At 35.0% G+C, this 12,897-nt stretch overlaps 1 protein-coding gene across 1 annotated transcript; it reads right to left on the reverse strand.

The window, feature by feature from the left end:
• Positions 1-2,873: 2,873 nt before the first annotated feature.
• LOC107551418 (HMG box-containing protein 1-like) lies at positions 2,874-12,558 on the reverse strand. The gene is made up of 11 exons (XM_016233005.1): positions 12,509-12,558; positions 11,240-11,420; positions 10,941-11,154; positions 10,732-10,855; positions 9,077-9,188; positions 8,603-8,718; positions 7,949-8,105; positions 7,717-7,861; positions 6,514-6,801; positions 6,075-6,216; positions 2,874-3,990 (listed from the first exon to the last, which is right to left on the reverse strand). Exons 1-11 carry the CDS (start codon positions 12,521-12,523, stop codon positions 3,973-3,975), a joined length of 1,512 nt encoding a protein of 503 aa, XP_016088491.1. The 5' UTR covers positions 12,524-12,558; the 3' UTR covers positions 2,874-3,972.
• Positions 12,559-12,897: the final 339 nt, after the last annotated feature.

Below are 12,897 nucleotides of genomic sequence, written 5' to 3' on the forward strand. Positions count from 1 at the left end.
AAATTATGAAATACAAAGCCATAATTCTAAGTCAAAACTGAGAAAATAAAGTCCTAAATATGACCCAAAAAAATTATGAGATAAAAAGTTGAATGTATGACATATTAAGTGATGATTATAATATAAAAAATGATGGAATACCAAGTCATAATTATTAGATAAAAAGCCCAAATTATAAGATGCAAAGTCATAATTACAAATAAAAACTGACAAACTGTGTCATAACTTAGATTTTTTAAAAGTCCAACATAAAAAGTCAATATTATGAGATAAAAAGTTGAATTTATGACAAACTAAGTGATGATGATATAAAAAGCCAAAATTATGGGATGCTAAGTGATAATTGTGAGACAAAATTATGACATAAACATTGAACTTATGAGATAAGAAGCCATAATTATAATAACTGAGGTGTCGAAATTGACATACTAAGTCATAACTAAGATGATAAATCTAAATTATGACTAAAAGTACAAATTAAAAGTCTTTGAGATTGGGATACAAAGCCATTATAAGTCAAAATTGATATGTCATAATTGAGATAAAAAGCCCACAATATGACAGTTATGACATAAAAACTCAAAACTATGCGATAAAACCATAATTATGATATAAAAATTAAAGATAAAATGGCTGAACAAAAATCTTAGACTTACTTTAAAGTCCATAAAATGGAGTAGATGTGACTGAATATGAATGTGCGCTTGTATTCTATCCAAAACGTCAAAAATTACAGACTGGTTTTGCATGATAATTGTGCTTCTCTGACATAAATTAAGAAATTACTATCATTGCAACCAAGTTTGATCATAAACAGTGGTCAAATATTGAAGCTGGAGTCTTAAATCTTTCTAATGATGCAGTTTGTCAAGATCAAGTAAGAGTTTAACGGTTTTAGCTTGCAGTGAATTCTAAACAATGAACTTGTGCTGCCAGTGTTCTTTGACTTTTGCAAGTTAAAATCTAGTTATATGTGTGGATATATCTGTTAATTCTGTTGGAATATGTATTTTTGTCCTGTTTAAATGCTCCTGAAACTGAAAAGGTGCACTAAGGCGTACAGTTCAGACTGCATCGTTTAAATTTCATGAAGGCATTTTAGTGTTTTCCGACATTGAAGGGTTTAAATTGTTCGGGAGCAGAGCTGTCTTTGAAAAACACACGTGAAAAGCTGTGCTAATGTCTGATATGTGTTCATTTGACATAATATTTATACCAAATGGGTGTTGCTTTATCGATTAGTGTCATAATTTGCTACTGATATTTGACACTCTGTATTCTTTCCATCTCCAAGCTGTCAAAAATTCAGAAATTTCAGTTCCACTTTTGCTTTTACTAATGTTTAACATCAATAATTATCCTATTTAAGAATCAGAAAGCTGATAAGGACTCTAACGTTAGATTTAGTATATAATTTTCGCTATTTAGCATGTAGGCCTATTGTGTTTGAGCGCCGCCTGGTGGTTATACACAAAAACCGCATTATACACTTTCTGCACTTTCATGAGATTTTACTCATCTTTTTAATGAACATTTCTTTTGATGTCTGGAGAGCCTCCAGGGATACCGTGACCAAATCTCTGACTGGAGCGTTAACTTTATCTATTCATTTCTAAACAAGGATACAGTGCTGTTTGAAACCAAGCCAACTTGCTGTCATTGACCACGGAATATAATTGATTTCAGTTTGTAAAATAAATGTAGATTGCGTTTATAATGGAAGTCTATGGGACTGGTATTTTTATTAAAGTTAAACTTTTAAAACTTTTAATAAAATGCTATTTATAATAAAGTGCAAAACAAAAAAGTCAAGGGGCCCTGATCTCGGACCACATTCATTTTTGATCGGATTGACATCTACAGTATGACACTATTTTGAAAAATATATATTCAGTTTGTACACTATTATAAATTATATTAACCAAGATTAAGGAATGTGCTTATCCATATTAAATTTTTTTTTTTTTTTTTAAAGTATGGTCAATTTTCTGCCAGGACGTTGTCCTGTAAATTTACTGTTAACTATAAAACAACACAATGAAGTGCAAAATTCAAAATACAGGTAAAACACCTGAAAAAATTACCTTACGAATCTTTTATACGGTATACATGATTAGGCTACTTTAAGCACTAATGCTGATATTATAAATCAGTGTTACTAAGCCATTTATCACTCTAGTCACAGGTAAAATGTTACCTCTTGTGGCTATACTTTCTAAATAGAGTGTACTTTATTATTTATTCCAGCGTTAAAGGGGTCATATGATGCGATTTCAAGTTTTCCTTTCTCTTTGGAGTGTTACAAGCTCTTGGTGCATAAAGAAGATCTGTATAAGTTTTGGGCAGTGTAGAGTAGCGCTTGTTTGTCATTTCTCCGATCACAAATGCAGACATGGTTTTATGTTTATGTGGCACGATGCAACGCAACGCGTAAAAAGACAGTATAAGTCATTATAATCCATAATTATGTCCCCACTGGATGCAACAAATGCCTCGTTTATAATGGGTTTTAATGTTTTTGTCTCGTCGCTCCGGCCGGACAGGGCAGCATCACAGTATGGTGAGGGGCGTAACATTTCCGTCACATGCTTGAGGTATTCGGCCAATCACAACGCACTGGATAGCTGGCCAATCAGGGCACACCTCGCTTTTCAGACCGATGAGCTTTGTAGAAATCGAAGCGTTTCAGAAAGGCGGGGCATAGAGGAGAAACAATAATGTACAGTATGTGGAAAATAATGTGTTTTTGTACCTTAAACCGCATAAACACATTTCATTACACCAAATACACAAAATAATGTTCTTTTAAGCAACATCATATGACCCCTGAACCTTTTTTACGACAAGAAAACGAAGGCTGCAAATGTTTAGGGTAGCGAGTTTAAAATTTTTATTTATAATATGATACAAGAATAGTTTGTGCAAGAAATGGAAATGGATGGGAACGTGGACCTGTACAATATTAACAAAATGTATTTGTAATGCAATCTAATGGCAAACACACAAAGCACAACACTCAGTTGCTCAGTTTGGCCATGATTGTGTCAAAGGATACATCTTATCAAGATATATATATGTTTTTACACAACATTTCAGCTTGTATACATTTATTGGTTTATAAGGTTATATATGAATATAAAGTGCAAAAATAAGAACACTTACAGTAAAGGCATGGCCCTGAAGTGCTGTATGTGACAACATGTGTGTCTTTGTACTCGTGCGCTTGTGTGTGGGACTCTATCCATGTACAATATGGCCGTATGGATAGACTATCACACACTCACACACACACACACACACACACACACACACACAGGTACGCAGACACGCACTGAATATGGCCTAGGCTGGACTGGCGTCATGTGAAATTTAACCCCTTTCAGCACATCGACGAATATGCAGTTCAACATCATTCGTCTATTTGCAATACATTTGAGTCTGTGCAATTAAGTTGAGTTATACTAATACAATTAAAATGAACAGCTGAAAAAACAAGCTAACATCTAAATTTCCCCTTTTTACATTTAAAAATAGACATTATTTGTATAATATCGCTCCTTCGACCTCAGTAAAATAGCACCACAGGGTTGCACCTTTCAAGCCTAGAAATACAAAATTACCTGATAGAAGAACTGAGCGTTGTCTTGCTTTGGAAGAGTAAGGCATTTTCATTGTTTTTGAAAGGATAAGAAAAATACATAAGCACTGTTAGTTGACTAGATTACATTTTATATTGTATATAATCATATGATTTGCCTTTCGTCCATATAATTTTTAAATGTAATTTCTCTTTCGCAATTCTTCTCGTGAAGATGTGTCGTTGTAATGAGCAATTTTTTTTCTACATTTTTTTTTTTCCTAAAGCAAGTGCGTGTAGCATCACAGTTGCGGTTTATCATTCTTTCGAGAGAATGTGTGTCGGTGTCCGTCTCCTGCTGTCCAGTTCATGTTTTTTCTGTGACAATCCTTAGCCTAGTTTTGCTGAGAGCCCTAGCGAAATGGAAAGGAATATTTTTTAATAATCATTTTCAAACTTTTCATGACCTATCACCAATTTATGGAAGCTTGGTTCCACCATGGAACAAAAAATAAATAAATAAAAACTGCTAATTTTTACCTCACAATTCTGACTTTTCAAAGTTCGCCGTTTATATCGCACAATTTGGATTTTTTTCCTAGCAATTCTGAGAAGAAAAAAAACTGTCAGAATTGTAGATATAAACTCATAATTCTGAAAAGAAAAGTTCTTCTTGTTTGTGAGATCAAAAAGTCAATTAATTCTGTGGGGGAAAAAAGTTCTAAACTCAGAATTCCGAGAAGAAAAAAAACGAAATTGTGAGATCTAAACTCAGAATTCTGAGAAAAATGTCAAAATTGCAAGATCTAAACTCAGAATTCCGAGAAAAACATCAAAATTTTAGATCTAAACTCAACACTGTGAGAAAAATGTCAAAATTGTGAGATCTAAACTCGACATTCAGAGAAAAAGCATCAAAATTGTGAGATCTAAACTCAATTCAGAGAAAAAAACGTCAAAATTGTGAGATCTAAATTCAACATTCAGAGAAAAAGCATCAAAATTGTGAGATCTAAACTCAATTCAGAGAAAAAAACGTCAAAATTGTGAGATCTAAATTCAACATTCAGAGAAAAACGTCACAATTGTGAGATCTAAACTCAGAATTCCGAGGAAAAACATCAAAATTGTGAGATCTAAACTCGACATTGTGAGAAAAATGTCAAAATTGTGAGATCTAAATTTAGAATTCCGAGAAAAGGATCAAAATTTGAAATCTAAACTCGACATTCAGAGAAAAATGTCAAAATTGTGAGATCTGAAATCAACATTCAGAGAAAAAGCATCAAAATTGTGAGATCTAAACTCAGAATTCTGAGATTAGATCTCACAATTGTGATGTTTTTCTCTGAATGTCGAATTTAGATCTCACAATTGTGATGTTTTTCTCTGAATGTCGAATTTAGATCTCACAATTGTGATGTTTTTCTCTGAATGTCGAATTTAGATCTCACAATTGTGATGTTTTTCTCTGAATGTCGAATTTAGATCTCACAATTGTGATGTTTTTCTCTGAATGTCGAATTTAGATCTCACAATTGTGATGTTTTTCTCTGAATGTCGAATTTAGATCTCACAATTGTGATGTTTTTCTCTGAATGTCGAATTTAGATCTCACAATTGTGATGTTTTTCTCTGAATGTCGAATTTAGATCTCACAATTGTGATGTTTTTCTCTGAATGTCGAATTTAGATCTCACAATTGTGATGTTTTTCTCTGAATGTCGAATTTAGATCTCACAATTGTGATGTTTTTCTCTGAATGTCGAATTTAGATCTCACAATTGTGATGTTTTTCTCTGAATGTCGAATTTAGATCTCACAATTGTGATGTTTTTCTCTGAATGTCGAATTTAGATCTCACAATTGTGATGTTTTTCTCTGAATGTCGAATTTAGATCTCACAATTTTGACATTTTTCTCAGAATTCTGAGAAAAATGTCAAAATTGTGAGATCTAAATTTAGAATTCCGAGGAAAAACATCACAATTGTGAGATCTAAACTCAGAATTCCGAGGAAAAACATCACAATTGTGAGATCTAAACTCAACATTGTGAGAAAAATGTCAAAATTGTGAGATCTAAATTTAGAATTCCGAGAAAAGGATCAAAATTTGAAATCTAAACTCGACATTCAGAGAAAAATGTCAAAATTGTGAGATCTGAAATCAACATTCAGAGAAAAAGCATCAAAATTGTGAGATCTAAACTCAATTCAGAGAAAAAAACGCCAAAATTGTGAGATCTAAACTCGACATTCAGAGAAAAACGTCACAATTGTGAGATCTAAATTCGACATTCAGAGAAAAACATCACAATTGTGAGATCTAAACTCAACATTCTGAGAAAAATGTCAAAATTGCGAGATGTAAACTCAGAATTCTGTGAAAAAGTTGCAATTACCTTTTTTATTTTATAAAAAAAATCGAGCTTCCATTTTCTTTCAAAAACAGATTCCCAAAATTAACAATAATCATGCTAATTAAAAAATGCTAACCGAGTTTGTTCTCTTGCGTTTCCAGCAGTCAGGGTTGAGACGTTTCTGCTCCTCGGCCAGAGCTTTGGCCTCCATGGTGTACATCCTCCTCTCCTCATTCTTCATCTTCTTCCATTTATCACCCAGAATCACGCTGATGGCTCTGAGTAAATTAGACATGGAAACCTCACTTAAAGAGAAAGACCCAAACAACCGGACAAATTTCACTTCTGAAGTATAAAATACATATTACACTACTGTGTGGCAGTTGAAACTGTTTCTAAAGGTAGACAGCATGTTTATGTAACAATAGATTTGTTTTGGCCAAATGGTTTTTCCTGCTCTATGAAAAAATAAGACTATTTACTTGATTTCAGCTTTATTTCAATTAACAAAAACCAGGTTTTGCAACATAGCCAATGCAACCATTCATCTGTCTGCTCGCAGCACATCCACACACCTGTTGTCTTTGCCGGGGTACATCTGTGTATATTCCACCCTGTACTTCTTGGCAAAAAGCATGAAGGCGTTCATTGGCCGCTTGCACTTTGTGGGTGTGGCTCCAGAGCTTCCTGAGGCATGGCTGCGCTGTGATTTGCTGCTGGGGGAGTGATGGGAGGAGCCGAGGGCCTCGAGTTTGTCACAATCGGGACTCACAGCGCCCCCGCTGGACTGGGATGCCCGACGCTGGCGTGCCATACTGCTCAGAACATACACAGCGGAAGAGTCGAGAGGGGTGAAGTCATAACTGTGTGGGGTGAGAAAACAGTCAACATCTTAAACACAGTAAGTTGAAGCCAATCATCATCTTATCTCTGATGATATTGCTCAATATTTTTTTTATTATTAATAATTTATACAAATAATAGGATCTATAATAGTAATACTAATAGGACTAAAACTAAACAAAATAAATAAGAGACTCTAAGTTGCTAACAAGTAGCAAATTAGGTCTTATATTACACAAAAACAAAAAAAATACATTTTGCTTAAATAAATCATTTTGACAATTAGCCATGCAATTTCTCATGACCATAATCTCAACATTAATGTGAAGAAAAAAAAATAATAGTAATACGAAGTGTTTTTCACATTATGGTAGTGTTTGTTCTGTTGTGTTTAATTTGTTCTGATTTTTTACATTTTTACTATATTATGTAATGAGAATCACCCCGACTGCCTGTTTGAAAAATGTAGGCTTTCATTTTTTTTCTTTTGATTTTGGAGTTAATTGTGACCTGGGCATGTTTTCAAGAGATTCACCAAATACTTGTTTGATTTCACCTCCCAGTGTTATTTTACTCTTATTTATATTTTATTGTGATATTAATATTCAGAATTTATTTTTTGTTATAAATTATTAGTTTCCATTTTCATTTTAGTTTAAATTTGAGTAATTCTATGTACTATTGTGAATTTTATTAGTGATTTTGTGATTGTTTATTCGTTTTTTATATATATTTCTATTTAGCTTTAATTTGTCTTTCAATTTTAGTTTTAGCAATTTTAGTACTTCAACTTTTTATTTCATACATATTTCAGTTAATTATCAAGAAAACATTTTGTGTTATTCTCATTTTATTTATTGTATTCTATTTCAGCTTTATTAATGAAAACTATTATTAATAGTGTTAGTTGTCGTTAACAATAACAACACTGATACCTTTTAAAAGTGTCAAAAACGACTGAGTCGTCACAGTTGATGGCGTCGCGGTGTCCTGGTGGCAGACACAAGTCTCCAACCTCCATATCATAGCAGGGGATGCCGTGCTGTACAACAGTAAGGCTCGGATAGAAAGAAGACCACCCTAACACGCGTGCACAGATTAGATTAAAATTCCCAAATCTCATTTATCTTTTAATGATACTGCATAGAAACATACTTCTGCATTTACCTTTATTTTTCACAAAAAACGGATGGCCCAAACAGCACTCAGCGGTCAGAAGCCCTGCTTCAGAGGAACCAGGGTCAAAGGTTAATTTCAGGACAGACTGGCCGAAAGACACACTCTCCTCAAAGACCACCAGCTTTAGCCCATCAGAGCCGTAACTCTGCGAGACAAACAAACTTAAATTACTTTGGCAATAAGATTTTTCAATGCATTTTTAAAAAGTTACTACTTGATGAATTCATTAATGGAACAGTTTGGCCAAAAATTAAAATTTGCTGAAAATGTACTTATCCTCAGGCCATCCAAGTTGTAGATGAGTTTGTTTCTTCGTCAGATTTGCTCACCAATGAATCCTCTGCAGTGAATGGGTGCCGTCAGAATAAGAATCCAAAAAATGATCTCATCTGAATCAGGTGGATTATTGTGATGTTTTTATCAGCTGTTTGGACTCTCATTCTGACGGCACCCATTCACTGCAGAGGATCCATTGGTGAGCAACTGATGTAATGCTACATTTCTCCAAATCTGATGAAGAAACAAACTCATCTACATCTTGGATGACCTGAGGATGAGTACGTTTTCAGTAAATTAAAATTTGAGTGAACTATTCCTTTAAAAGGTGAAAGAATGACATCTGACTGATGTGTACATCATTACCTTCATTGGGTTGGACTGTGTTCCTCCCTCGTCATCTGAATCTTCATCCGACTCCATCACGTCCTCTGCATCCTGCCACTCCACGTTCAGACCTTTGTGGAAGCGTAGACGTGTTCCTGGAGGAAAAAGACAGAGACAAGTGTTTGAAAAGAGATCTCCATATATCAAAAAACAGAAAAGGTAAGGCTAAACACTTTTGTTAAAATAAAACTTCAATACAGTTATGTAAGAAACAAACATGTTCCAGGCCGAGGGTGTGAGGACCAGAATTTGTTCTGAGGAATCGCTGGCCCTCCTGTGACCCAGAGACACGCCTGTTTTCCCCTTTTACTCCTGCTGCTCTGCATTTGTAACAGCAGAAGGTGCTGTTCACCACATTTCTTGAACTCATTGATCAACAAAACTTCCATCACAATATCAGCTGTTATTTTCTTCCCAAGTTTTTGGGAACACTTTATCTGTGTGTGTCTTTACCTTTCAGGAAGCAATGCCAGGCAGTGGAGGGCCAGGAATGGGACCATCCCAGGTCATCATCATCGGACAGAGATGACATGCAGAAAATGCCTGACTCTGACTCACTGCTGGCCTGTAAAACGCACATAAAACAGCCTCAAAAGTATGTACTATATGCTATTTACTCTTTAACTCTCAGCCAGGGTCTAAAATTAACATTAAATAAGATTACTGCGCCATGTGGCCGCTAACTTTATTAGGAACCGCAACATAATGCATGCTTTCAGTCGAACTGTAAGAATGATGGATGTTATCTAACTAAAACTATTACAATTAGTTTTCGCTAATTGAAATAAAGCTGAAATTAAACAAAATATAAATGTTATGAAAAAAACTGGAAAAAAGAAAATGAACTGAAATAAGTTTAAGAACTAAAATTACTATAACTGAAATAAAATAAGGCTAAACAGAAATATTTTTAATTATAAAAATTAGTTCAAATAAAGCTGAAATGAAAAAAAATAAAAGAATATATATACAAATAATAAAAACATTTAAATAAGGCTAAACAGAAATATTTTTAAATAAATAAAAGCAAATCAATATTAATAAAATTGAAATGAAAACCAGGTTATTACAGTTAAGGACAACTAAAACTATTCAGAACATTTTTGTTTATTGAAATAAAGCTAAAATAAATGAAATATAAGTATTAGATTGAAAAGCGTTTAAAAAAATTAGACATCATGTTGCTTTGGCAACCAACTGAATTAAATTTAAGTTGAAGCACTACGATTACTAACTGGAAATAAATAAAAATGAAAAACAAACTAAAACTAAAATAATAAAGTTAAATAAATAAAAACTAATACAAATTTCAAAAAGCACACAAAATTACAAAATATTAAATTCAAATGAAACCTGAAAATATAAAAATAAAAGCCAATTCAAAATATCAATAAAAATTATAGTATATAAATAATTCTAAAATAACCTTGATAAAAAACTGAAGCTATAAAAATAAAACCTAATTAAAAATAGAAATACTATAATAGTATATAAATTATATTAAATTTACACTGATATGCTGTAAATGACAAAATGGCTGAGATATATATATATATATGCCATCATTTACTCAAACCTGAATGACTTAACTTTCTTTTGTGGAACATAAAAGAAGGTATTTTGAAGACTGTTGGTAACAAAGCTGTTCTGGTTACCAGTGACTTTCATTGCATGAATGAAAAAAAAAACAGATGTTTCTCAAATCATCTTCTTTTATGTTCCATTTATGTTAGGCCGCTGTAGCCTAAATGTTTATGTGTAATAAATTTTATGTTAAATCAAATAAAATATTTCTTTCTAAAGCTACTATTTGTAATGTCTACTTAATACTTTCTCATTTAACACAAAAATAGCTTTAAATAATTTTTGGGGGTATTTTCAAAGCCAAATGTATCCAAATGTAATTTGCTATTAATTAGATTAATAATAATAATTATATAAATGTTTCATGGATGGCAAACTTTCTCAGTTCACTCACCATTGGCGAGTGTGGCAATAAGTTTATTCTGGATCTTGATAACAGCAGCACATAACATTCTCAAAAACTCTTAAGCCATTCATGAAATCCCATTATAAGTGTTTGCATTTGTAAAGGCCCGCGGCGGTACCCTGGTGCGGCGGCGTTCTCTCATGTGGCTGCGGGCGGGACTGGGGGCGCTGCTGGAAGACAGAGGGGGTCTAGCGTAGGAATGTAAACTGCTACTGCTGGAGAAGATGTGGACAGGAGAAGACCTGCAATGAAAATGCATCATCAGTACAGTCCGAGCTGTGCAATTTACATTCATGTGCAATTGTATAAATGCCAGGATTTCCTGACCGGTTGTGTGGGGCGTTTTGGAGCAGGGGGCTTTGAGGGCTAGTGGCGATGTTGGCCAGCTCGGTCAGCCAGTTTGTGTGTGAAACGTTGCCCTCAGGCCTGGAGCTCCGGCCTTCGACGGGCCCCTCCTCATGATGCGACACACCCGGGGCCACCTGGAACACACCCGGGGTCGACTGGTCATCCTGCACCTCCTGCAGCTCAGGCAGGTCATCTGCAGAGACCGAAACTGTCATTGCAAATAGTATTTGAAATCAAAAACCCTTTCAGAAGAAAACATGAGTGGTAAATCTAATTACCGTACTCCATGTGACTCTCGTTAGAAGGGCAGCCAGGTGAGGAGGGCAGGCGCTCATTGCATTTAAGCAGATCGAAGGCCTCATCCATACCTGAGCTCTGTGTCTGGACTTCCTGGACTCTCTGAGGGACCGACTGAGTTTTCACTTCCCATACCATATTATAACATGTCAGCTGGGCAGGCTGTGAATGCAAGAGAAGCGTTAAAGTGAAAGCAAAACGGGTAGGTGATTTCCAAACCAGCTTACTTGCACAGGTTTTACTTTGTATGCATTTGTATTGAATGAATGAATGAATGAGGGACAACAGAAGTAAACACTGGAACAACAAATGTTCTGTTGGGTAGCCTGTTGTGCAATATGTTCTTGGCCACTGTTCGATCACGTTGAGCACTGGTAACATTCATTTCACAATTAAACGAGAGCCATCAAGGCTCGCATCCTTAATAAAGCAAATGTCGTCGCGTTTTGTTTGAGGCCCGTTTCTGTGAAGCGTGGTCACGTGACCCGCATTGCACGCAAGGCTTGTTTATAAACTTTCTGGGACTTGGCGCATGCGCAGCGCAGCTCATTCATTCATAACTGCGTAACAACGGGGGATCAATAACAGCGATAGATTGCGCTAGAAAATCCTCCACAACTTTTGAGAATCGCCGATGGAAGTCCCCCCGTTCGATCCGATCGAAGATACGTCCGTGTTTATGAGCGGAAAGCTTTATTTGTGGCCATTTTTGGTTTCAGTTTTTCCACACAGGAAGAAAATACGATTTTTCTGCACTCGCGAACAAACAAAAGCAAAACAGACGGAAGTGCATAGATGTTTTGGTTTATAACTGATATTTTACCACGAATATTGTCGTTGTTAAAGCTGAACACGAGAACAATAACTTCAATACGGCTGTTGCAACAATACGAAGGTCTTTGTTTGAATAAAAATCGCCAAATACTCATTAACAACTGCGGTATTTAATCAAACCACATCTTATACAGACCTCCCAGCTCTCAGATGTTTGATCGACGTAGAATAATGAAGATAAATGCTTAAAAATGAACCTTTAATGTCAACAGTGGGAGCTGTAAACAAAAGAATGTCAACAAGTTGAAACACGGTACATCAAGTCCTTCCTTTCATTGATCGAAACAATGAATGACAGTCTTTTTGCTCCCCGCGGCCTCAACCGTCACCGTCTAAAATAGCCACGCAAAATAAAGTTCATTGACATTACCGTTTCGTTTCGTGGTAATATTTCAACAACTTTTTTTTTTACTTACCAAACCTGTCGCCATTACCGAGTATCTCTGGCATTCTCCGCGAAGGCAGGACTCATGTTTTGGTTTATAACTGATATTTTACCACGAATATTGTCGTTGTTAAAGCTGAACACGAGAACAACAACTTCAATACGGCTGTTGCAACAATACGAAGGTCTTTGTTTGAATAAAAATCGCCAAATACTCATTAACAACTGCGGTATTTAATCAAACCACATCTTATACAGACCTCCCAGCTCTCAGATGTTTGATCGACGTAGAATAATGAAGATAAATGCTTAAAAATGAACCTTTAATGTCAACAGTGGGAGCTGTAAACAAAAGAATGTCAACAAGTTGAAACACGGTACATCAAGTCCTTCCTTTCATTGATCGAAACAATGAATGAC

Source organism: Sinocyclocheilus grahami, unplaced genomic scaffold (assembly GCF_001515645.1).
Source record: "Sinocyclocheilus grahami isolate Dianchi unplaced genomic scaffold, SAMN03320097.WGS_v1.1 scaffold423.1, whole genome shotgun sequence".
Lineage (NCBI taxonomy): Eukaryota > Metazoa > Chordata > Actinopteri > Cypriniformes > Cyprinidae > Sinocyclocheilus > Sinocyclocheilus grahami.

What these genes read in the sequence shown, in the direction of transcription:
- LOC107551418 (XM_016233005.1), bottom strand. An exon ending in CAAAACGCCCCACACAACCG is followed by an intron (nt 10,856 to 10,940) that starts GTCAGGAAATCC and finishes TTTTCATTGCAG; the next exon opens with GTCTTCTCCTGTCCACATCT. An exon ending in GTTTTTTGTGAAAAATAAAG is followed by an intron (nt 7,862 to 7,948) that starts GTAAATGCAGAA and finishes CACGCGTGTTAG; the next exon opens with GGTGGTCTTCTTTCTATCCG.